The 26,197-nt window shown below is 46.3% G+C and overlaps 2 protein-coding genes across 2 annotated transcripts in view; one reads left to right on the top strand and one right to left on the bottom strand.

Moving 5' to 3' along the window:
- The window catches only part of LOC135897172 (leptin receptor gene-related protein), a 416,125-nt gene that overhangs the window by 371,148 nt on the left and 18,780 nt on the right, over positions 1-26,197 (top strand). The gene's annotated exons all lie outside the window — the stretch shown is intronic.
- Positions 2,034-26,197, bottom strand: part of TER94 (Transitional endoplasmic reticulum ATPase TER94) — a 34,018-nt gene continuing 9,854 nt past the window's right edge. The window contains exons 4-15 of the mRNA XM_065425749.1: positions 25,313-25,393; positions 23,906-24,098; positions 15,481-15,715; positions 14,520-14,789; positions 14,032-14,309; positions 12,546-12,668; positions 8,332-8,544; positions 7,801-7,885; positions 6,126-6,349; positions 5,877-6,035; positions 2,962-3,119; positions 2,034-2,289 (exon numbers count right to left, since the gene is read on the bottom strand). Coding sequence (XP_065281821.1) covers positions 2,190-2,289; positions 2,962-3,119; positions 5,877-6,035; positions 6,126-6,349; positions 7,801-7,885; positions 8,332-8,544; positions 12,546-12,668; positions 14,032-14,309; positions 14,520-14,789; positions 15,481-15,715; positions 23,906-24,098; positions 25,313-25,393 — 2,119 coding nt within the window. The 3' untranslated portion in view covers positions 2,034-2,189. The remainder of the gene's footprint in view (positions 2,290-2,961; positions 3,120-5,876; positions 6,036-6,125; positions 6,350-7,800; positions 7,886-8,331; positions 8,545-12,545; positions 12,669-14,031; positions 14,310-14,519; positions 14,790-15,480; positions 15,716-23,905; positions 24,099-25,312; positions 25,394-26,197) is intronic.

Here is a 26,197-nt window from a genome sequence, read left to right as displayed (position 1 = left end):
CCTGTATATTGGGTTTCGGAATAACTTTACATATAGTAATAAAATTTGATTACGATTGTTTCAACACTGTGACATGAGGTCCACTGAAATCGCGAAGTGGAAAGCCAGATGCACGCATGCAGGTCATCCCTACATACTAAGTTGCTGTGGTGGATAATGGTGCCATGTCCGAAAGCTCTGTATGTTAATGGTGCAACACTGTCTGAAATGGATGGATTCTCTTTGCATGGGGTTGGCACATTGCTCCAACTAGTTTTGGCCTGCAACAGGAAGTTAGAAGTTGCAAGATAGTTCCATATGGAGTATGTTCAGTAAAAACGGAATGCAATATTGTCCACAAGAAATTGCTTTCGTCTGGTAGGCTGCTGAAAAATTACAATGTATAAATTGAAGCCTCAAGCATAACGGGGCTTTTTCATCAAACAACATTTACGAAGTGCTTTGCTTTTATAAAGTTTAGTACACTTGTTAAAACGAGAATTTAGAAAGGCCTACCGAGATATTCCCAACTTCCAGAAGAAAATGGGGTGTGGCAGATAGAACAGTGTTGCTGAAAGTATCATGTGTGCAATGATTCAGATACACCGTACATGTTATTAGATATACTACAACACTTATTCAGGCACACCTCGGGACATAGAAACTCAACAGAACATAAAAACATAGCCTACCTTCCCATGTTTCTGCATTTAAATAAGCTCTGAATGAAGGGAAACGAGTTTCTCGGCGGCAAAGGGAACTCTAGCAAGCCAATGTGCCAATCCTGTGCAATTCACCCCGTGCAGAGCCTCTGAATAAAAACCAATCTTGCGATGTTTTTGCAAGCTGCATGTGCTGGAAGAGATTCCGGAGCAGGAAAATCGGCACCTATTGATAAGCCAGAAAGTTGGAGACAGTTACAATCTAGAGTGCTCGGCTTCAAAGAGGCACCATTGACACTTATAGACATAAGCCCATTTTTATGTCCACTGCAGGACGAAAGCCTTTTCCAGCGATCTCCAATTACCACGTCTTGCGCTAGCAGATTCCAACTTGTGCAGTGCCTGCAAATTTCCCAATTTCATCACCTCATCCAATTTTCTGCCGTCGTAGACTGCACTTCCCTTCCTTTGGCGTCTATTCTGCAACTCCAATGGTCCACCGGTTATCTGACCTACATATTACATGGCCTGCCAAGCTACACATTTTTCTCATGTCAACTAGGATATCGGGTACCCCCATTCGCCTTGATCCACACCGCTCTCTTTAAACATCTTAGTGTCACACCTAGAATTTTTCGAGCCATCATTCTTTGAGCGGTCCTTCTTTGTTAACCTCTGGTAAAATGCAATAACTAAACACTTTTCAATTATGGCGGTAAGTTCCCAGTCAAGATTCCGCAATGCCTGCCGCATGCATTCAAATTTATTTTTATCCTTGAAATTTCCTCCTCACGAGTCTGAGCAAATAATTGACCTAGATAACTGTATGCCTGCATCGACACTAGATACTGACTGGTGATAATGAATTGTTTCCTTGCCTTGAACATGACCTTTGCCTTCAGCATTTTAATTTTCAAACCTGCTCTTACACTTTCTTGGTTAAGGTACTCAACCATTTGTTGCAATTCATCTTCAGTGTTTCTGAACTGCAAATAGAAGGTTGTCGAGATATTCCCCATTGACCCTCATTCCTAAGCTTTGTGGACATGCAAGTTAAATTCATGCATGCCTAGGGCTTAATGGCAGCCATGTTTACGAAGTGCCTATTGAGCTATGTAAATTTAGAGCAATTATGTGCGTTTGCAGTCTTGTTGCCTCGCACATATGCAAAAACAGGATTACTTCAAAATTTAGGCCAATAATGGCGGACAAAGCATAGTAAAGTCAAAAGCATGAAGTTCAGAGAAATCTATTCCCACCGCAGCTGAACTGCGCCAGAGTTTCCACTAGTAAATTTAGCAGGAAACTATGACCACCAGGCGATTAAAATTGTAGCGTACCCAAAAGACAGACAGTACCACAACCAAGCAAGGTTGGAGCCGGGCACTTGGGCAACGAGTGAAAATACTCCTGTTTTATTGAGACTGCGCGTGGCTGCATGTGGCGGTCCCCCCACTTTTTTTTTTATCCCAAGGGCGCAGGTTAAATACAAGGGCCCGCTGCTTATATGTACACCGTGTGGCTTCTCTCTCGCCTCCCAAATCTCCATTAGCTGTAGAGGTCGTCGTCGTCTTCCTGGAAGTTCGACGCTGGATTTGGATTGTTCCCACTGGTGCCGCCTGTCCCAGCCGGCTGGGATGGTGGGAATCTGCAAAATAAGAACACCAACATTGACTTCATGCAGCTGTTCATTACACTGAACAATGACGTGTGGTTTTTTGCGTGGGTGCTGGTAGCATGACACCAGTGGTGCAGCAAGGATTCTCAAGATATAACAGTGTTGGGCAAACAAGCACATTTACTGCTGTACATGTAGGGTGAAGGAATTCTGGCACCAAGGGTTGATAGTGCATATCACTAGCAGACCTTTATTGTTCTGTTACCAACGTGAAGTTAGGGCCAAAGAGGAACACATTTTGTTTGTTTCTAGCTTTGCCCTTTCCTGTATGGCATTTGTCATGCCACTTCAGGAATGTGCCACTTGTCCTGCAATACTTCGAGAATTCCCAGCTTCCTACAGGATGATGCACCTACCAAGCCATGTTATCTCAAAAGGCCACACATTTGAAGACAGTGCTTGAAAGTCAGAATACTCAGATTGTAGAACATGTATGAAAAATTCACTAGTACAAAAAACGAAGTTGTGTGCAAACAACACAGCCCCTGTACAGCACCACGGTGCTAGGGCATGAAAATCACTGTGGGAAGAAAGAATTCCAAGCCAAGCTGACTCAATCTAGCACTGCTAAGCCAACGACCAATGACGTACATGCCCAGCAACATGCGATTCACCTGCAATCCAAGCTGGATGGAGGCTCACCTGAAATTTGTGCCGAATCCTCGGCTCTGCTGCAGTGTCTGGGCAAACATCTCGTACTTGCGGATGTCGTTCTCGCTCACCGAACGCCTGGCAAACTTCATGGCCTCCTCAAAGTGGTCCTTGCGGATCTCAGGCACAGGGTCATGTTCCTCAACATCCTGCAAGGAAGGGCGCATAGAATCTTGGCAACTGTTCTACACAAGGGAGCCCAAACACACATTACAGAGTGTTAGCTGGTACATCCAACTCTTTAGCCCTACCATTTTGGCGGAATATTGGGACAGAAATGCTAACAGCAGCAGATGTGTTGGCATCCGTTGACACAATGTTAAAAAAAGAAGGATTGTGTTAAAATGTTCTGTTGAGCCACACCATTTTAGAAAGAAAGCACAGCATCAAAAGTTTGTGCCACCATGGAAGGCTTTTTATGCCACAGTATGCAACAGGCCTGAAAGGTTTCATTGAGTACAGCGTTGTGAAATTCATCACCAGAACTCCCGCTTGTGGCTCAGTCCCAACATTCCACAAAAATTAGACCAATGATCCCGCTAAAACTCCCTAATGTGGTTGGGCGGTTTCTTTCCCACTGACTTAGGCGGTGAGGGGCGCCACCGACTTACAGGGACCTTATAACAGCCGCAGATCCACTGCCACTGAAACAAGCAGAGAGGCACCGCAGCCCTCCTGAAGCCTCGCGGCATTCTAGCTGTTCTCTCAAGACAGTTGCGACATGCGCATTCTGTACCACCAGAACACTGTCATGGCAAGAAGGATTGTCACAGGCGGTATGGCCCAACATTAAGTGAAGGGAATGAAGGCAGATTAAACCAATTTTCTTTCCCCTGGTTTTTCAGCAAACCCAGGAAATGCACAAACCTGCACAAATTTTTCTCTTTGATTGGGCAGTTTAGACATTTCTGATGCACCTTGGTCAATAAGTGTATACCATATACTAGGGGCGTGTGAATACTGAATAGCAGATTTTGAATTGTACATCACATCAAATCAAGAAAGAAAAGCCGCATATCGAACCAAGTACAAGGAAATTCAACATAAACTTTTAAGCTACCAAAACTTGTACAGCAGTGCTGTACATGCTGAGGAGGCTTATCACATTACGCAAGAAATTTAGTAGGTACATCAGTAACTTGGGTATCTAGGAATCAAAATGTGTAGTACGCTCTCATCTTATTAACAGCAATGCCAAAATAGTGTGCCAGCACTGGTAACACAGTTGACATACGAAAGTGTGGAAAACATTTTTACTGATATGTCTGTCGAGTAGAACGAAGTGCTTTTTTTTCCCCTCTGAAGCTGAAGAAACAGCGAAGCTGTCCTAAATGTCAATGGGACTTTCAGTTTATTAGTGGGCCACACTGTGCTTAATAGTAATAGTCGATTGGTTAGAAAGTATTGCTTTCCCGATTTTCCACTTTTTATGGCAGCTGGTTTCTGAGGGTTATTGTCAGCTCGTTCATGCCAATCTGCCAGACACAAACGTAGGGAATGCCCATCATGTCAATTAGCAACACTCCATGTGGTCATTGGCGCTGACAATAAAGAGTTCTAAAGTTGGGAAGCCCACAGCAGTATTCTTACACCCCTGCCGTATGCATAAGCCAGAAGCACATCTGACAGATGGGGAGTGGTCCAGTCACTGTGCTATCGTAATTTGAATCAGTCTTAGTCCCTACCCACAATAAATAGAACCCATGTTGTGAAAATGATGAGTTTGGACAGAGAACGACGGCGTGAATGAGACCAAGCCCATATTTTGCCTATGAGGCAGGCAATGAACATTGGTGCTGTGCAACCTGAAAGCATTTCCAGAGGCAGAGCTGCCTAAGAACACTGAGGCTGCGAAAGGTAAATATGTAACAATCATCTTCCACGGTTATCATCCTTGAGGAGAAACTAATGCTACAAAACATGGCCCCTAAGGATTATTTATATGCCCCATGTTGTGTCTGCCGTGAAGCCCCACGTGCTCGATGCTGTCCAAGCGAGCGTTTAACTTCGTTTTCAGTGCAAATGGAGTGCACAGCGTGCTGCAGAAGGGCCACCCCAGTTGATGATGACTGAAGTTTATTGGCGCTAGGGCATCTAAGGCCAAAGAGCGCCAAGAAAGGCCACCCAAGTTAAAGCGTAGCGGACTTTCATCACTGCAAGGCTTTTCGTTACTGCAAGGCTCCCAAACATTGGCTCAATGTGGAGACTGCACACACTGTGCCCAAACGCCACAATTCACAAAACAGCACTGTGTCGGCTGGGGCTTCCTACAAGGTCTGTCCAGTTCAACAAGACCGATTTAAATGATAATACGGCTCGGGTGGAAAGAATGGCAACAAAAGCAGCACATATTTCATAAAGTGCAAGAGCATGCGTGAAGTTCAGGCTGATTAGCCACCAATCGCGTCGGATACGTGGCGACAAACTTCACGCTGCTCCAGCAGCTGTCAGTCTAACCTGTGTGCACGTACTCGGGACCAATCACTGATGAGCTACCCATGGCAAACATTCCACGAGGGCTCGCAGCCCGTTACCACATTGCAATCATTAGCCCGTTGCCACTTTCATAACGGCCACAATGCCTAGGCCTAACCAGCGCTGCTTTATTGGGCTCCAGTTACGCTTTGGTGCTGAATTGATGCAGATCTATCCACAGTACCTGCGTCATGAAAATGAGTGCACGAAATGACAATAGAGCTGTTCACGGCCGCCATATTTGCAACATGGTGGCCTCTCGTTCCAGACGTTGCTCAAAGATGCACTATGGCCTCGTTTTGAAGCTTCGTGCAACCTATGATTAGGACTAGCTTTGAATTTACATGGTGGCTGTGAAAGTGTCATGACAAAATTGCATACGTTTGAGGGGATGGCAGATGAATGAGAGGGAGAGTCAACCCACTCCTTACCATGTTTGCATCAGGGTTCTGGGAACGCTCTTTTTCTCTGCGGATTTCCTGCTCAATGGACTCCCGAATGGCCAACTTGCAAGCTCGCTGGCAAATCTCTGTGAGGTCGGCACCACTGAACCCTGGACTGACACTGGCTATGTAGTTCAGGTCCACATCCTGAAAGCAATATTGACATTCACACGAGAGCCACAAACATGCTGGAACTGGACGCAGGTACAGAAGCAATAAGTACGCGCTAAGACTCACGGGTGCAAGTGGGGACTTGCGCAGGTTGGCCTTGAGGATGGCAACACGTGACTTTTCGTCTGGGAGGGGGATGTAGATGAGCTGGTCAAGACGGCCGGGTCGCAGAATGGCCGGGTCGATGATGTCAGGCCGGTTGGTGGCACCAATGATGAAAACGTTCTTCTTGCTGCTCATGCCGTCCATCTCTGTCAAAATCTGGTTTATCACCCGGTCAGCAGCACCGCCTGGTTTGTGAAAAAGGTACAACAGTAAGGACATCCACCTTTGTCCTAGCACGTCTTCATGTGACATCTATACCCAGACACCAAAAGGCCATCTTCCATACAGCACATGGTTAAACAGGAGCACCACTAGCCACTGAACTCAACATAGATGCATAAATCATAGCAGACTTGCACGGGACAGTTTGGCTTGAGCGAGTCCTCTAGCAGGCTGTGCACAGCAAGCACAAGCAAGGCCAGAGCCACAAGTCGCATGGAATTCTCAATGACTTCGCTGGCTGTCTTTGGAACCTTATTCACTGCCACTTTCTTCAACTTTTACCTACACTTGGGTAATTATCTGCCATGACACACACCCCAGTACATTTCTGCCCTTACCTAGTATCATATTTATTTGAATCTAGGCCGATAGCTTTTTTTTTCTTCGAACAATCATATGCCAAACTCTAGAGTCGGCTTAGATTGGAGGATTTCAAACGCGCCAAGTTGTAATTTAAAATGATAAATATGGTGCATAGCTAGCGTCACCTAGAAAAGTCAGTATCGCAGCCGCTATTAGCCACGCCAGTAGTCAACTGAAGTATATGAATGATGTCGCTATTTTGATCTGTGTTGTGTCTGCGTGCATGGCGTGTGGTGTGGCGTTATCATAATGGCACCAAACACGCAATGCCCCTATAGTGCTGCTTTCAAACGAAAACTTGTGCTAGGTGCAGAGACATTGTCAAAGGTTCAAGCCGGGCGGGACTTCAGCATAGATGAGAAAAATGTCCGTCGTCTGAAGGGGGCAACAGGGAGAATCTTTTCAAGGAGATGACAGCGATAAGGAAGATAAGCGCGCAATAACAGAGAGGAGCTGTTCACCGAGATAGCACCACATTTTGACACATGCAATGCCGCACTGTCTGTACATGCATGGGCGCGCGGATGAGAGCTTGCGCCTGTTCACAAGCATACATGTTATCTGGGCTATAGGGACCAGGCTAACGGTGGCGACGTCTTAGAGTGAGCTCGGCATTTTCATATTAAATAAATGCTGTTATGTTGTGAACGCTGTCCTCCCATTTCTTGTTTCGCATACATTCCAGGTACGTTTTTTAATTTTTTCCGGCTTCAGACATGCGGGGGTCGGCTTTGAATTGGGGCCAGCCTAGATTAGAGTAAATACAGTATATTCTGTTCTAGGAATAACTTGATACTTACAGCTAGCTAGCCTCCACGAAGTGCTAGTCACAAGTATAATAATTGACAGTAAGACAGTGAACCAACTGCCTTACAGTGTCCTGTTCTTTGAGATTGACTGAAACCATGGTTGCCAAGCAGGCCAGCAACATCTGAATGCCTGGAGCTAATCAACCCTGCTGCCCTCCATACCCTGACATTTGTCCAATGCTAGGATTTATCTTTTGGACTTCCATACTACTGGTGTAATAACCAAATGCACCTGAACTCACCAGCATCGCCGACGTTGCCACCTCTGGCTTTTGCGATGGAATCAAGCTCATCGAAGAAGAGCACACACGGGGCTGCTGCTCGTGCCTGCAAACGATTCACAGTGGGTTAGCAATACAAGTCGCTACGTGCCGAAGGTTGACATAGGAATATTTATCAGTTAAGATATTCTGAATAGACTAGAACAGTGGATGTGCATGGTGTGCACCATGTTAAAAGTTACGTGGATAAACGGATTCAAGCTGGCATTCTTTTTCACATTATCCATGCCACTTCAGGAGACAATTATAACTGCTACAAATTGCTTACAATGCCTATTCAAATAATAGCATACATATTGTTATGCTGAAATGAAGCATGGAAGCTTCGCATGTTGCAACTCAAATCCAAGATGCAATACTAATGTACAGAGAGTTGGTCAGGTGATTGTAGTGAGTGTTTTAATCTGAAATCTCAGCTTAATCTTGAGTCCTACTTATGACTGATGCTTTCTTTCATGACAACACAAGTGACATCCATCAGTGTGCACACACCTTGTCAAAGACGTCTCGCACGTTGGCCTCAGACTCTCCAAACCACATGGTCAGCAGCTCGGGGCCCTTGATTGAGATGAAGTTGGCCTGGCATTCGTTGGCAATAGCCTTGGCCAATAGCGTCTTACCACAGCCAGGTGGTCCGTAGAAGAGTACACCCCTTGATGGGGTCATGCCAAACTTGAGGAACTTGTCTGGGTACTCTACAGGGTACTGTGTAGAGAAGAAAGCACAAGAAGGGAACAGAGCAATTATAATTCATCTGCTAAGTGCAATTTTCAGTCACACAGTAGTGCAAAAAAATTGAAAATGTTGCTTAAAAAGCTGCGTGGCCTTGGTTAGCAGCAGCTTGGTAATGTAGTGCCATCTGGCTAATGACTGCTGCTGCCTCTATCCAAAGCACACATTTCTTGCATGATTAGACACGACATACAAGGGGCTTCAGACAAGACAAGAGCAAATGCAGTTGAACCATTCAATAACGAAATCGGCTGGGGAACGCAGATTGCGAGAATTTCGTTGTTGTGAAATGAAACACCACAGATCGGTAATACAGTGAAAGCTCGTTAATTCGAGCTTCAATAATTCGAATTTATGGATAATTCGAACTGTACGATTTGGTCCGGCCAAGCTCCCCAGAAGTCTATGTATAAAAAAGTCCGTTAATTCGAACACGAGAAGGTTCCTTCACGGATAATTCGAACTAAGCTCGCCTGGCACACGGCCAGAGAAATGCGCCTACTGCCTACACACAAGGCTGTATTGCCTCCGAAACGGAGAGAACGGCGAGAGAAGGCGAAATCGGAAAAAAATCTAACCGATGCGGGGTCAGCCAGAAGGCAGCGGCGGCTGCCGCCTCTCCGTTCTACGTAACCTCCGAGACTTCTTGCCCGTTGCGAATTTCGGAGGCTTTGCAAATCTTGTACAGCTGCTAATGTTGTGCGGAGATGGCACAGTAAGCGCCAAAACAGCGAATCAAGTACGTCACAGCTGCGCTTGCAATCAAGAACCAACGAATCAGGGCCTTCGCCACCTTCACATATTCAGTGTCTTTGTCTCAGCAGTCTTCATCGGTTGTGCACCTCTGTTTTCAGGTTAGGAGGTATCGGCCGTCGCGATTCATTGTGATGGTGTTAAGCCTCGGCTAACGTTCGTTTCGGTGGAGATCGGTGGTGTGGCACAGTCGGACCCAGAGCTTCGACTTGAAGATGGCGTGTGCCCGCGGCATACGCCATCACTTTCTGACACGCCAAATTTCTGACATGCCCTACTACTTCCACATCGCAGTGTACTGTTGCTCTCCTTCACTTTCATTAGTTCGAACTGAAGCGGCTTCCCCTTGCGGTTCGAATTAACGAGCTTTTACTGTATGTCGCGGAACGAAACTTTACTGTCAAAATTCCTTTAGCCTACTGTGGCAAGCTTGCGACGAATATAGAACTGCATTGCCGACCGTACAAAGCGTCCGATGCGTCAATCAGCTGTGGCAGCACTACCGTGGTACCATAGCCTCGGTCAATCGCTTTTGGATATGATCATTTTTGCGAGATTTTGCGTAACTGGGCGCCGAATGCAGCGCAACAGCATTTCTCCAATGCACGCTGTCGCCCATAGGTGCCAACGCGGCTAGTGCCGAGTGCGAAAGTGATCAAATCTGTATACCTGAAGGCAGTCGATTGAGATTACGGCCCTTTCGCACAAATCTACGTCCAGTGCCGAATCCACATGCGATACCTGCCGAGTGGCACTAAAGCTAGCATTCTTGAAGTAAGGAATGCGTGTTCCCAACGATCGCGCAATCACTGCCTGATGCATGGAACATCATGCTGCGACTGCCATCACAAGCGCCATAAACAATTGCACGTGGGTGGGATGTGGATCTCCTTGTTTTTGCTGCATTTTTCTCGCCGAAGCGCATATTATGTTCTGCACTAGGTATGCAAAAATCGTTGTCACATGTCAGTAGCAACATGCTGCCATTTCAAGTGGGCGATCAACAAACAAGATGGCAGACATGACGCGTTTCTGGCGCAATCGCTTCCGGCACTTGGTTGTTTTTGTAAACAAAAATGGCAAAACCCACGCTAGTGTAATGTGGTGTTACTTTACGTGATTTTAGTGCAAAGCAATTGCATTTGAGCACATTTCGGAGCCTGCTAGCCTTGCGCGAGTAGGTAAGATGCAGGGTTACGTTCCGGCTAATTTCGTTGATGCGGGATTGTAGTACAGTGACGTTTCGTTGTTGAGAGGGAAGAAAATATTTCATAGTAGCGCGATTTCTTTATCGCAGGTTATGACTGTAGAATAAGTTGTTTAACAGGTCAAATTTTGAGTGAATGGAAATCTCAAGGCACTTGTTGCACAAGAAAGGCGTTACAAAGCAATGCAAGCACCAAGTACAACTTGTTTTCGGAAGTACAGTGAAGTCTCGGTACAATAAACAACAGCGGACTACGACGAATTGTTATTGTGAAACATCGGTACAGTGAAAGCCCCAAAATGAACCATTTCGCCATCAACTCATCAGCTTATCAGTTGCCACTTGTGGGATCGCACGTGCATCCCAATATCTCCGGAGCGGCCACGCGGTAATCATGCGATAATCACGTGCTCGCTCGTGGAGGGTAGCGGGGAGAGGGCATGTACAGTATGAATAACAGTATGAAATAACAGTATGAAATCATTGGCTGTGCATTTGCGACTTCTGTATATGCAGCACAGCACTGCCAGGCGACCTTGAAGCAGCGTTTTTTACCATCGACAATTTTCGTTTACGAGTGACGTAAGCATGAGCAGTCTGTATTTCAGCAGTCGCCGACCCATGGTCACCAGTGAACTTTCGAAATTACGCGCCACAAGCTTTGATGAGTGCGTCAAGCTGTTATGTCCAAGTAGCATATCACAACACAAATCAGCTTCCGAAACTACAGGCGAGACGAGATGCCAAGAGACTTCTTCACTTGTGGAGTCCACTTCCGACAAAACTACGCTCTATCATCAGACACACGAGTCACAGGCGATATCAGATATCGGCTTCTAAACTATACCCCGCTCATACAGACAAACGTAGCACGCCGAGAGGAGCGGCAGTGCGGTAGCAGAAGGCGCTCACCACCAAGACCAACGGCAAAGCTCCGATTGGCCATGTGATGGGCGTGGCTAAAGGCTCAACCAGACGTATGCGTTCCAATGCGTCAGCACACGCCATGCTGACTCGACGTCGCGTCGCGCCCGACGGAGGAAGAGGGCGCGCACCCAAACGATGCAAGGGTTGTTGCGTGTAGCCGTGCGTCTCGTCGCGGCGGCGCAGTGTTGCTAGCTTGCCATGTTCAAGGTAGTCTAGCCTTCGCTTAACGGCCATGTTAAGCAATGTGTTGCATATTGCAAGAACACAAAATAATTTTAGCTTAAAATTTGTTTTTATATCTCAGAAACATATTTTACGACTCCTTGTCGGTCATTCAGCTCAACTCCGACCTAATATGAGTATTGTGAGCCCGGCGAAACCTGCAGCAGCATCGGCACAGCATCACCAGGTACTGAAGCAGCTTGCCCGGGCTTGCCTGAACGTCGCGCGAAGAGTCGTTCCGGAAGTGACGTTGGCTTGCCGTGGTCATGTGAGGTGCGTCATGCTACTGACACGAGCGGCAGCTTCTGGCGCGGGCGCAAAAATCCTGGCGGTTGTAGGTCTCCACGCCGCCGTGCGCTGACACGCGAAACAGCCTCCGCGCCTGACGCCGTACGCGCCCAGGCATGGTGCGGCGCGTGCGGTCGCATTGGAACGCGTCCGTCTGGTTGAGCCTTAATCGGGGGCCTCAGAACGGCCTTGAATCATTTGCTTTTTGTGCGCTTGCTTCTGAATGGAGGAGATGGCCGAAGCTGCAAATCTGAAGAAAGAGAAATGCAGTTTCCAACAATGGCAGAATGGCGGTGCTCGGTTGCGCCACTGCGGAGATATCGTGGCTTGAAAATAAGTTTTTCCGCGAAATTCTTTCGCCACATTGGCGGATGTAAAATTTTTTTTAGCAATTCCACACGGTTGTTAGTGCTCATATTTCAGAATCATATAAAGTTACAGAAACTGAATATGCATTTTTTTAATTGATTTTTTGGTCATTTCTCGCGATACGAAAGCTGCGTCCCTCATTGACGTGGTGTTCACAGTAACAGGGTTTCACTGTAAAAGCGGAGTATCAAATCTAACATGCACAGACCTGGATCATCTCCTGCAGCTCCTTCTTGACGTTTTCCAGCCCTCCAATGTCCATCCATGTCACGTTGGGCACCTCGACAACAGTCTCCCGTAGTGCACTTGGGCTGCACTTGCCCATGGCCCACTGCAATGCAAGACACCATCACACAAGTGCAAAACGCTTGAACACAGGTCACGTTTGCTGTGGTATATGTTTAATCAAATGCATTTGCTAATGAATGGAACCACCTCACCAGTTTATAAAACCAATGATTAAAAAATAATAGCTTGCAGCTTTTAGCTGTTACAGCTGGCACTGATGACAGTAATGCTGAGTATCATTCACGTCACCTTTTCTTGCACTCCAAACAGATACACTGGGCAAGTCATGCCCCCATGCCTGCGTATTTTCACAGCTACCATACTGTCATATTTATGATCCCAAACACTTCCTACAACTTCTAGAAAGAATAACAGCACTACAGTAGAACCTTGATATATCAAACAGCACAGTGACCCTAAAATAGTTCACTATAGTCAGAATTCAATATATATTAGATCTCAAAATAATGCATAAAAAAACATGTACAAATCAATCACTGAACCATCGTGGTGCAGTAAATATGCACTTGAAGCTTCACACAAAGTATTTCTGTGGCTGAATGTATTGCAGCAGTGTAGTCTGCTTCTTATTAGCAGCTGCATGCTCAACCATGGCGCCTTCAACATAGGTTAAACTATCCACAAGTGACAGGCTGGTGCCTTCCATTGCGCAGTAATAACGGCGTAGAAGGGCCATAGCAGCTACTGCCTCAGTTGAAGCTTAGAGCGGGGCAGCATCAGCACTTGTGGTATCAACCTCGGCAGCGTCTTTGTTTGGCTGCTACTTCCGCTGTAATCTCCGCATCCATCAATTGAAGCATTTTGAAACACCATCAATAACAAAGTATTAAGTGGCATATCCTCGTGACGCGTGACAGGCGCAGAATGCGGCACGAAGGAGGAGTCAGTGCAGCAAATGCAATGCGTCATTGACTTTGTTGAACTAGCCAAGCCACCACGTGCGTACACCGCTGCGTTCAAATGGTGTCCTCGGGAACACCCATTGCGCCAACGCTATCTTTGAGGGTGTTGCGAGAAAGCTCGCTACCTGTCAACTGAACAGGTGTGGTCTGGGGTGGCGGAGTTCGATATATCCATTTTACGCCCGACTTTGCTCTTATTAAATAATTTAAAAAAAAAGGAAAAAAAGAAATCCAAGCGATTTTCCAGATGATATAGAAGGTGTTCGATATATCCCTGTTCTACATATCGAGGTTTGACTGTATAACCCTATATGCGACCCTAATTTTGGACAGAATGAATTTGGATATAACGAACCTTTTTTCACTGGACCATCACATGTGGCAACATATGATTATCCAGATGAATCACTAATGCGACGCTGCCAAGCTGTACAATATCAGGCCAGGCTGAAAGGACCTAGCCAAAACGTATTTGGAACTCACCCTGAAATTGTCCATGGTAACGGCCAATGAGTTGAGCACCTCAGCGTCAATCTGGTCATCCTCAAGGTCAATGAGGTCCATTTTCTCACGGATCTGCTGCAGAGCAGCCTCGGAGCAGAGTGCAGCCAAATCGGAGCCCACGAAACCGTGCGTCTCAGCCGCTATCTTGTCCAGGTCAACATTTTCAGCCAGCTTCATGTTCTTGGTGTGGATGCGCAGGATCTCTAGACGGCCGGTTGCATCAGGAATGCCAATGTCCACCTCTCGGTCAAAGCGGCCTGCAACAATTGTTGCCACACTGTCATGGTGCAACCAAAATCCTCACCAAAACACTAGCTTAAATTAAAGAACCTTGTTATAGAGGCATAGGTCAACGTCCAAACAATAAACATGTATATAACAAGTAAACTAAACTTTGTGCAGCGTTGGCGACACATGACGTACTCGGATTTCTCATAATAACAGCGGTGAAGGGAACGCAAACTGACCGAATCGCCGAAGAGCAGCGTCGATGCTGTTCGGTCGGTTGGTGGCAGCCATGACGATGACGTGGGCGCGTTGCTTCAAGCCGTCCATAAGCGTCAGGAGCTGAGACACGATCCGGCGCTCCACCTCGCCGTGTGTCTTCTCACGCTTCGGGGCAATGGCGTCCAGCTCATCAATGAAGATGATAGATGGTGCATTCTTCTCGGCCTCTTCAAAGGCCTTGCGCAGGTTGCTCTCGGACTCGCCAGCCAGTTTGCTCATTATCTCAGGCCCTGTCAGAAAACAAAAAGGGGGGAATGCATCATTGCATCAGGAAATGTCCCCTTCAATGATGTCGAACAATGCTGAGCATATCCTCACTCAACGAAAATGTGTATGTGCGAGTATTTTCACGTCAGATATCCTTACACTGAGCTGATGCATAATGCTATACATGAAAGCGAGGGCCCTCGTGACACACTGTGACAACTGATCTCCAGTGAGCACGCAGCGCTCAGTGGTGGCACAAAAAGCACCGGCCATCCAGCAGCCTGATTATTGTTTGTATCTCTGACCATTGTACCTTTAGTTCCTAACGAAGCCACCTACCTCATCAGGTCAACCTATCACTGCAGTCACCAATAGATGCAAAGTTATGGCACAACACAAAGACGGTAAGCAACTTTAAGCCGATAGTGCTGACATTTCTTCATTTCTTTGATTATCCATACTTTTTAAAAGGTGATCCCCTAGCAAGGAATACTTTCACATTCCAATACAATCTAATAAAAATGATATATGACATGAAAATTAACTCGTAACCCGAGGATCACAGGAGCCTTTTCTTAGCTCCCGATATAAGCAGTGTTATGTGAAGCCAGACTTATCAGCTGAGAAGCTTCTCAAGGTCCAATCAAGTTTAGCTGCAAGCATCCAGTTAGTCAACCCAAATTTGCTGCGTGAACAATGGACATCTGTACGTACCATTGATGAGGAAGAAGAAAGCGCCAGTCTCGTTGGCGACTGCACGGGCAATGAGCGTCTTCCCTGTGCCAGGTGGGCCATAGAGAAGAATTCCACGTGGAGGCTTGACACCGATCGCGCGGAATAGGCTTGGATGTCGCAGTGGTAGCTCAACCATCTCTTTGATCTGTGCCAGCTGCTTGCGGCAGCCACCGATGTCGTCATAGCCAACCTCGTTCAGGGACTCCTCTTCCTCCTGTAATGTTTGCACACAAACACACATGATCATCACAAGTTTAGTGCAAAATATGAAAGCACACAAAAGGTTCTTGAAGGACACTACTTTTGCCAACTCGGGGTGTCTACCAATTCCAAATTCCCCGAGTTTACCAGGTATTCCCTGAGTGCCTTTGCAAAATTTCTTGAGCGACACAGAACTTTGTTTATATCAAGACGAGCTGACACCATGTCGCCCGATGCTGTCACTCTCTAGTAAGCATGTTAAAGAATAAATTAATGACTTAATCCAGTTTGAATAGCAAGGCGTAGCATTTATTTTACCCTAAAAGAAAACTGAAGGCAGGGTTCAGTGAAATGCACAGTAAATAAGATATTTCTGAAAAAAAAAAAAGGCCTATTGCAATTTGAGTCAAACATTTCCAAATACAGTGAAAGCTCATTAATTCAAACTTCAATAATTCGAATTTATGGATAATTCGAACTGTACGATTTGGTCCGGCCAAGCTCCACAGAAGTCTATGTATAAAAAAGTCCGTTAATTCGAACGCGAGAAGGTTCCCTCACGGATAATTCGAACTACGCTCGCCTGGCACACGGCCAGAGAAACGCGCCTGCTGCCTACACACAAGGCTGTATTGCCTCCGAAACGGAGACAACGGCAAGAGAAGGCAAAATCGTAAAAAAAAAATCTAACCGACGCGGGGTCAGCCAGAAGGCAGCGGCGGCTGCCGCCTCTCCGTTCTGCGTAACCTCCGAGACTTCTTGCCCGTTGCGAATCTCGGAGGCTTTGCAAATCTTGTACAGCTGCAAATGTTGTGCGGAGATGGCACGGCAAGCACCAAAACACAGCGAACCAAGTACGTCACAGCTGCGCTTGCAATCAAGAACCAACGAATCAGGGCCTTCGCCACCTTCACATGTTGAGCGTCTTTGTCTCGGCAGTCTCCATCGGTTGTGCACCTCTGTTTTCAGCTTAGGAGGCATCGGCCGTCGCGATTCATTGTGATGGTGTTAAGCAGGCACGTACCCAGGGGGGGGCCCGGGGGGGCCCGGGCCCCCCCCGAAATCAAGTGGCATACTCCCCCCCCCCCCCCCACACACACTCACGCCACCACTCCTCACACATTCCTAAAGCGCCACCAGATCAATGTTGAGACTTGGCAGCTATTAATCGGTCACCATTATGCTGCCTTTTTCACTCCTTTTAAATGGCGGTAGTTATCGGCATCTCTTGTAATGTGAAGGACAGTTTTCTCATAGATTCCGCACCCGTGCGATTAACTCGACATGCGTTCAGTTGTCACCATCTATTCAACCGCCATGCGCATAGCTGTTGCTTTTGTTAATTCAACCTTCTTTGTTTAGGCTGATCCTGGGACCAGGAAAGGGATGCGGCTGTTACTGAGCTGGTCTGTACTCTCGTGGAACGAGTTGCGGCCGGAGAAGACGCTAATTGCGTTTAACTTTTCCCTTTGCTTCATTATTTCCTTGAGTTACGGCTCGCCGCGAGGCTGTCAGACGCCCGCAACCATATACACGTGATGTGGGTTAGATAAGGTGGGAAATAAAATAATGTGAAAGTGCGTCCATCATGATACCCTGCAATAACCCTTAAAACCATAAGCAAGATGACTGTCGCCCGTCACCTCGTCTGTTTTTCCCTAATTGTATAACACTTTTCGTGCAAAATTGGCAACTGGAAACAAAAATCGCAAGGAGTTGAGAAATGAAGCGATCTACTGAGAGAGCCAAGGCAACAACCAAACTGCAAGGAAAAGCGAATAATAAAAAAAGTTCACCGTTGTTTATGAGAATATTTATGGATCAACATCTTTTTATTTAAAAAGGAAGTAGAGAAAACGCTGCCGGAAGTGGAGAACAATTACTTGCTTTGAATGACGCTTCTACAGTTATCGGTCGAACCGCCTCACGTAGCCACTTCTCTGCTGTGCTTATGTGGATGTTTTTCTAGCCTTTCGCGGTGAGCGCAGTACATCTAGAATCGCAGAGTCCTGCGCTCTACGCGGTTGTGTGGGACTGGCGGCCGCACAGCGTTACGCAATTCGCGGAGCTGTCAAAACTGATCAACAAGGCAAAAATAACTGATATTCGAAACTATAACATGAGAAAGACTGAAGAAGCCGTAAAAAATGAACGCAGCCTGAAATCAGTAAAAAAGAAACCTGGAATAGGACAAACCATGATGTATGCACTAAAAGATAAGAAGGATAATATCATCAGCAATCTCGAAGATATAGTAAAAGCAGCGGAAAAATTCTAAGCTGACCTGTATACAGTACCCAGAGGAGTCACGATAGTTCACTTAGAAACAGTAATGAATAGGATACAGAAACTCTCCTATAACTAGCGATGGGGTCAGAAGGGCCCTGCAAGAAATGAAACGATGAAGAGCGGGAGGAGAAGGTGGAATAACAGTCGATTTAATCAAAGATGGAGGAGACATAATGCTTGGAAAACTGGCGGCTCTTTATACGAAGTGTCTATCGACTGCAAGGGTCTCAGAAAACTTGAATAATGCAGACATTATACTAATCCAAAAAAAGGAGACGTTAAAGAATTGAAAAATTATAGGACCATTAGCTTGCTCCCAGTATTATGTAAAATATTTACCAAAATAAACTCCAATAGAATAAGGGCTGGATTTGTCAACCAAGGGAACAGGCTGGCTTCAGGAAGAGATACATTACAATGGATCACATCCATATCATCACTCAGGTTATCGCGAAATCCGCAGAGTACAATAAGCCTCTCTACGTGGCTTATATAGATTACGAAAAGGCATTTGATTCAGTAGAGATACCAGCAGTCATAGAGGCACTACGTAATCAAGGAGTACAGAACGCTCACGTAAAAAGCTTGGAAAATATTGCTACATGCGTGTGGTATTTGTTTGTTTTAACGAGGCGCGTGGGCGCCATCACTCCAGAAAAGAGGAGGAAGAACGAACTGGGCTCGCGCTGTGAATCTAACCGGTCAGCGCGCTGCAACCGTTGTTGTAAATATAAACTGTAAGTAGTTTCTCGTCTTACTGACTTGTCCTTCGCGTAAGAATATCTACAGAGGTTTTACAGCTACCTTAATTCTACATAAGAAAAACAGGGAGATACCTATAGAGAAAGGGGCCATACAGGGAGACACAATTTCTCCAAAGCTGTTCACTGCGCGCTTAGAAGAATTCAAGCTATTAAACTGGAAAGGCTTAGGAGCAGTGGCGTAGCAACAGGGGGGGCTGGGGGGCCGTGGGCCCCGGGTGCAAGGGGCCAGTGAGGGGGGGGGGGGGGTGTCATATACGCCTGAACGCACCCTTCTTTCCGCCGGCTTGACTGGGCGCAAATTTCAAAGAATGCTCCGGCATCCAGAAGCCCGAGCTCATGCACCCGATGCGTTGCGCCGCAGAATTGTCGGCTGCAGCTCTATCAACACCCCCCGAAATAATTGCACGAATGTGCGGGCTAAAAAAATTTAATTCGTGAAATGGTCACTAAAATACTCGCCTTAGCGGAACGTTTCATGTGTGGTGCGCTCGCGCTGTGCGTTCATGCTGGGAGCAGGAGTCGCTAAACATACAGTGAGGCGTTGTAAGGCGTTGGGGCTCTTGGGTCCCTCTTCCGTTGAGAACGCGCAGCGAAGACGAACAAAGACAGCAGCAAGAGCGCGTTCAACCAGTGCGCCCGGCGCTCGCGTTTACGGCGAAGCGTTCGTTGAGAGCGACGTTCCATAAGTGGGGCCGTCAAAAGTCGCGAATGGGATTCTCTGGATCGTCTTCAGACTCGGTTCGGCCGCAGAGTTTGGCGGCGTATGACTCTACAGGCTGTAGTCACGGGCCCACCGCGATGTCCGGCTTCCTTTTACTTCCCCTCTTCCGCTCGCTCCGAGAAGCCGCTGCGAAACCTGCCGTTATGTTTCACGCTTTCCTTCTTACCCTCGAAAGTTTCAGAAAACTGTTGTGTGACTTCGTGTCACAAGTACAGTGTCTGTATCAGCTGCACAGAATTTTACAAAAAGAAAAGTGAATTTTGTAAGGATATTTCCTGATCGAGATTCTATGAAGTTATGTCTTTTTGTGATTACTAGGAACTCGGTAGCGCAATAAATATGGCAGATAAGTAATAACCATATCCTTAATAATCCCGTAATTAGTACTTATAGAGGAAGCACTTCAATTCGAGAATTGAGGACACAAAGTCATATTATTAACTCAACAAAAACTTCTGAAACAATATCGTTTTGGGCGCTACAACCTACAGTACTTTGGCACTGCGCCCAGTATATGGCAGCAGTGAAAGAAATATGACATTGTGGACCATTGACGTTGATCGCTTAGTCCTCTCCATTGCGAGTGCAGGCTAACAGTAGTGCAAACGTTCGCTGGCACGGGCTTCATCGCGGCCTTTTCTTTCTTTTTTTATGGTGACGCCAGAAATCGACGCGAAGCGTGCTCTATTCTGTTCCCAATCTTGCGGTGGTACCGCAGCTCGGATAATCACATTTTTCCATATAGCAGCAAATGAAAACAAAGCTTTATTGATCAGAATGAAGAGAACTCGTGATTGTCATAGCATTGGCGCCCGCGCAGCGGGGAGGCAGGTAGCCTTTTCTAATACGGTGGTGAGATCAGCGTCCCTGACAAACAATTTAATTTTCGTTTTCGTTCAGGGCTGCCCACAGACAAAATACTGCGTGCCATAGTACCTTATACGATTTTTGTGAAGTTGTTGTTGGGAAAGAAAGGAATGTCGGGCTTCAATCTTGCAAAAGCATTATTGCCGCTAAAATTGGTAATTAAAACTTTATTATAAAGATATTTTTTTTTAATTGTGACGTGAGCCATATTTTCCACGATGCCGCATTTGAAGCCTTTACAGTCTGACAGAAGATGGGCACATGGGCTTATCACACGTTATCAGTGTAGCACCCTGTGTTATTTAGCGCAGGAAAAACAGCGTGTATATTTGCTGCATTCGCGATCTCTGGGAAAGAAAGCGAAGGAGAGGGGGACCCGGGGAACGTGCGCGGTATCCAAGGTGGCTGTACTGGAGCTGAAACCCGGAAATTGTCGATATCCTCGCCATCCTCGACTACCACAGGGGGGGGGGGAGGGGTGACAGAAGGCCTATGGGCCCCGGGTGCCAGATGACCTAGCTACGCCACTGCTTAGGAGTAAAGATCGACGGCAAATATCTCAGCAACTTTCGGTTTGCCGATGACATTGTTCTATTCAGCAACAGTGCAGACGAGTTACAACAAATGATTGGAGACCTTAACTGAGAGAGTGTCAGAGGGGTGCTGAATATTAATATGCAGAAGGTGAAGATAATGATAAATAGTCGGGTAAAGGAACAACACATCAGGATCGCCAATCGGTCACTAGAGACTGTGAAGGAGTTCGTTTGCCTAGGTCAATTAATCACAGGGGACCCTGATCATGAGAAGGAAATTCACAGAAGAATAAAAATAGGTTGGATCGCATACGGCAGACATTGCCAGCTCCTGACTGAAAGCTTACCATTATTATTGAAAAGTAAGGTGTGCACTCGGTGCATTTTGCCAGTGCTGAAATATGGGACAGAGACTTGAGATCAGGTTAAGAACCGTGCACAGAGCGATCGAACGAAGATTGCTAGGCATAACGTTAAGAGAGAGAAAGAGAGCGGTTTGGATCAGAGAGCGAACGGGTACAGACAATATTCTAATTGACATCAAGAGGAAAAAATGTAGCTGGGCAGGTCATGTAATGCGCCGGTTAGATAACCGTTGGACCATTAGGGTTACAGAATGGGTACCAAGAGAAGGGAAGCGCAATAGAAGACGGCAGAAAACTATAGATGGTGCGATGAAATTAGGAAATTCGCGAGTGATAGTTGGAATCGGTTGGCGGCAGGACAGGGGTAATTGGAGATCGCAGGGAGAGGCCTTCGTCCTGCAGTGGACATAAAACAGGATGATGATGATGATGGAGGTGGTGGCCCCCCCCCCCCCCCCCCGAAAAAAAATCCTGGGTACGTGCCTGGTGTTAAGCCTCAGCTAACGTTCGTTTTGGTGGACATCGATGGTGTAGCACAGCCGGACCCAGAGCTTCGACTTGAAGATGGCGTGTGCCCGTGGCACACGCCATCACTTTTTGACACGCCAAATTTCTGACATGCCCTACTGCTTCCAAATCGCAGTGTACTGTTGCTCTCCTTCACTTTCGTTAGTTCGAACTTTCGTTAATTCAAACTGAAGTGGCTTCCCCTTGCGGTTCGAATTAACGAGCTTTTACTGTACGAATAAAAAGATGCATACTGAAGCAAATATTTTCGAATATGAGCTATTTTTATCAAATGATGCCAAGCTCATTGGTATGAGGCCCGAACTTTGTCACAAGTGGGATTCTCTCTCAGCAGCTGGATAGTCAACCTCAACTGTGCTGACATACTCTCAGCCCGTGCACAACGCCTCAGTGTTGCGTTTCACTGCTTTAAGGGGTTTATATTGGTTTGGATGAGGGACGCCTGCATCTCGGCATCAGCCAACACTCTTTTTTGAGCTCAAGCTCCTTCAAAGAAGCGGCGGCAGACTTTCTCGTTGTGGGGAGCACACATGCCCATCTTCCCCCGCGCCGTCGCGTCGAGACAACACCCTCTGGTCGAGAGCCAGCAGAGACAGGGGAGAGGAGCACTATGCCCTCTCCCAATTCTCCCTCGCTCTCGCGCCCTTCTTCCCCGATTTGCGGGCATGTAGCTGACGGGCGAGGAGGACATTCCCCTCACCCAGGTAAAAAGGTACAAAACAGCGCGATCGTGGGAGACCCTCTCTCTCTGAAGCCGGACCCCTAACCTGCCGGACTGGAGTACCTGCCGCAACCCGTGAGTGACCACGTTGCCCCACTATCCCGGGCAACGAGGCCAGCCTATTTTTACTATTACAGAGAGGACGTACCTCTGACAGTGTTCTTTATTGCCAGTAGCAATAAACGTTCTTACAGTTGACGCCGCTGGTTGCCTTATTCGTTCGAACCCGACGTAGCCGCAATTCCCACGCTACGTGTTGGGGAGTAACACCAAGCGACTGCATGGGGCTAGATCCGGAGCTCGCCTTCAGCCCTAGCCGCACGCAGAGTGGAACCCCCACATTGTTCATTCCTCAATGCGTCGGTCCTCTCTAATCTCATCCTCCTTTCACCGCGTGTTTGCCCCACGGACCAAATGAAGCATCCTCTTGGACAGTTGTAGTCAACGCCCCATTTTTCGGACTCCCTAGGGGCCGCAATCGGGTAATCTGAAAAAATGAATGCATGTCTTTTACTGTCCCTAAAAGCTCTAAATGCCCCAAGCACGTCCGAAAATGCTCAGGCAAGTAGCTTAATAGTGAATGTCGAAGCAGCTAAGCATAGCATTGCCGCGGTGGTGGCTACGGTTGCCAGCGGATTTGCGCGAGAGCACCGGTTCTAGGCGGCGAGATAATCAAAATGGTGGTGGCTTTGATTGATGCACTTTAGAGCCTGCGGTAATGGCAAAAAGTCAGGAAACTGAGACGCCGAAGGGTTCTTGCGTCTGAAATTTTTAGACGTTCTATAAATTAACTCTATTGGGTGGTGCTGCAAAGCCATCCAAATTATCCGGCTTGTCCCAAAAATCAGCCACCTGGAAAATCTGTCGACTGTACACTGGCAACTCCACCGGCTGACAACACTGCATCAAAGACTATTCGTTACGATCCCTCTCTGTTACTCGAAACCAGCATTAGTGAAACTTTCGTTCCCTTTCAATAAAATTACCACTAATTTTCCCTGATAGAAGCACTAATTCTCTGAGAATTCCCAATTTTCCCAGTTGATAGACACCCTGTAACTAACCCAGGCCTTAAGAAAGCTTGACATGCAATAATTTTGGTCAATAACAACCAGCATTTCACAGAGGACTCCTCTCCCAACTAGTCCACACAAAAAACAAATTTCCAAATATTTTAAAAACTCCTTGCTGTAGAGGAAGACCACTTGCATATTTGAAATCAGCAAGTCAGAACACACAAGCAATGCAAAATTGATCAACATGTAGATAATAAAAAAATAATGTTTATAAGCTCATGTAAAAAATCTGATGCTACAAACAGACAATACAGCATTGGTAGACAGCGGCATCTTCACTTTCACACAAGGCCCACACCGCGAGCGGAAACAACCAAGGGAAGGCCTGTAACATACCTCACGCTTGATAGGCTCTCCATCGCAGTGTATGACAGTGTCTGGCGCCACGATGCAGTAGGGCGATGGGTCTGTTTCAACAACCTTGAATTCGACTGCCCGCATGCCACCGCGGACAAGGAAGAGGTCGCCCTTGTGGATGGGCCGGTAGGCCTCCAGGAAGTATGGCTTCAGGTAGACCTCAAATAGGCTCCTGCAGGGACAGCGTTGCGTATTACAAGTTACAGACAGCATTCGATGGGAGTTCTATGCCCAAGATCTGCACGGCGCACTGCGTAGAGATGCCATACATACCTGCCAACTCGTGGTACATCTTTTTTAAAAAAGTTTGCACTGAGAAAATGTCACTTGAGAGATAAGTACCCATTTTCTTTTCTTTTTTTGCTGCTGTTGTATGCTACACTAGGTGTAGCATACAACAGCAGCAAATGTGGAACAGTACAGACTGGCAAGCGACATTTTTAAATTGAGCTTTCAGTGACATTTGTTGCCAATTTCACCTGCTTAAGCAATTTGCCGGTATTAATTTGTTCTGAGCACCTTCCTGGCATCCGTCCACCATTGGAAGACTTGCAACAAGAGGTTCGGGTACCGAAGAGCCAATTTTTTCACTAAGTTTATTTTTTTATAGATACTGAAAGAACACTGGCAAAATGAGGCCAGACTTATGAAGCTTACAAAAAATGCAGAGGAATTCATAGGTACTGCTTTAGTGAAGAGCTGTAGAGAAGCTATTTGCCCCCTACAAAGAGGAAGCTCTGAATACAAGAGCCTGCGCGCAGATTTATCTGTGTGAAGTGTGGAGGTTAATTTCGGCTGCAACAAATGTCGCAAAGGTTGGTACAATGAATGAAGCAATGCACTTGCTCAGTCAGAAAAGTCAAACGAAGAATTTGGAGTGGTCTTTTCTGAACTTACAAACTGTAATAGTGGAGCAGATGGGATGGAAAGACAACAGTTCTGTGCGCTAAATTTCATTCAATAAACAAAATACAGGTAACTAAAGGCTCAATGTACTAGTGCTGCATAGCACCTGTGTGGTGTGCCCTTTTCTATGTCCCGTTATTTGTACTGTTTGCTAAAGTGTGTGTACTATTGCATTTAGTATGAGCTGCAATGCCTGAGCCGTGGCTAAAGCGATCTCCTGGTTAGGCTGCTGGCATCAACATTTGTCTCTTTTGAAACAAGTGGAGAGCTTTGCCATTTCACCAACGGGCACACGCGTTTACTTTTTTTCGAGGAGTGATAATACATTGGCTCACCGAGCAATGCGGATACGCTAATCCCTAGCTTCGGAAGTATAGTCATTTTATCTCTGTGATGGAGCAATAGCTGAACGAGGTGTGTGCACAAAAAAATTTCAAGACAGAACTATCCACGGTGCAATATATGGCACAGTTCACTTACCCTGAAAGGCCCTCGACGGTGTCATCAATGGGCAGCACGTGGATCCGTTTGCCATACTTGACGTCTGGGCAGGGCTGGATGCTGGTCATAAAAGTAAGGGTGCGCCATCATGAGGTCATGGTAACGACTGACTAATTATGTAGATACTACTGTTCAATTCCTGCTTACATAGTACCTGTTTGCATTTACATACTAATGCAGCTGTAAACAGGTATGGAAAACAGCCTGGTGTTTGCCTTAAAAAACTGCATGATGCCTACCGTATTTACTTGAATAATGATCGCACCCCTGAACTTTGTCGTCAAAATTAGTTTTTTTTCTTTCCCATGTAATCATCGCATCCTGAACTTACTGCAGCTATATATTGCGTGCCAAGTCTAGCTAATGATGATTGTGCTTACCATCTGTCGAATGCTACACGAAGGACTCTTCAAGACATACCAAGCGGTCTACATGCAACAAACATTCTTAAGGGGGGATGAGGGTCTTGAAAACTTTTTTTTTATTTCTTAACATATCTTCCTGAAAATTGGCATGCAGATATATCTTTGAATGCTGATCCCAAATATATATTCAGATTTTATATATCTCTTCTAGAAATGAAGACATTGCAAAATAATTGATCCCACATAGGTCTTTTCTTACGGGCCATTATGATAATTTCTTAATTAAAGAAACTAGTTTCAAAGAATAGCTTTCATTTCCAAGGGCCCACTGCACATCCTAAAGCTAAAGAAATTTTTAAAAAGTGATCATAGAGGTCGTGAATGAATAACAAAGTAGGAAGAAAAAAACAATGCAGGAGTAATTAGCTTACATCTGACCTAATTGCTAGCCTATTGGGTTTAATGAAAAATGGAAAGCTTTAGGATGTAGCTGAGGTTT

Source organism: Dermacentor albipictus, chromosome 9 (assembly GCF_038994185.2).
Source record: "Dermacentor albipictus isolate Rhodes 1998 colony chromosome 9, USDA_Dalb.pri_finalv2, whole genome shotgun sequence".
Taxonomy (NCBI): Eukaryota; Metazoa; Arthropoda; class Arachnida; order Ixodida; family Ixodidae; genus Dermacentor; species Dermacentor albipictus.
Note: the sequence above shows the minus strand (reverse complement) of the source record. Positions and strands in the feature narration are given on the sequence as shown.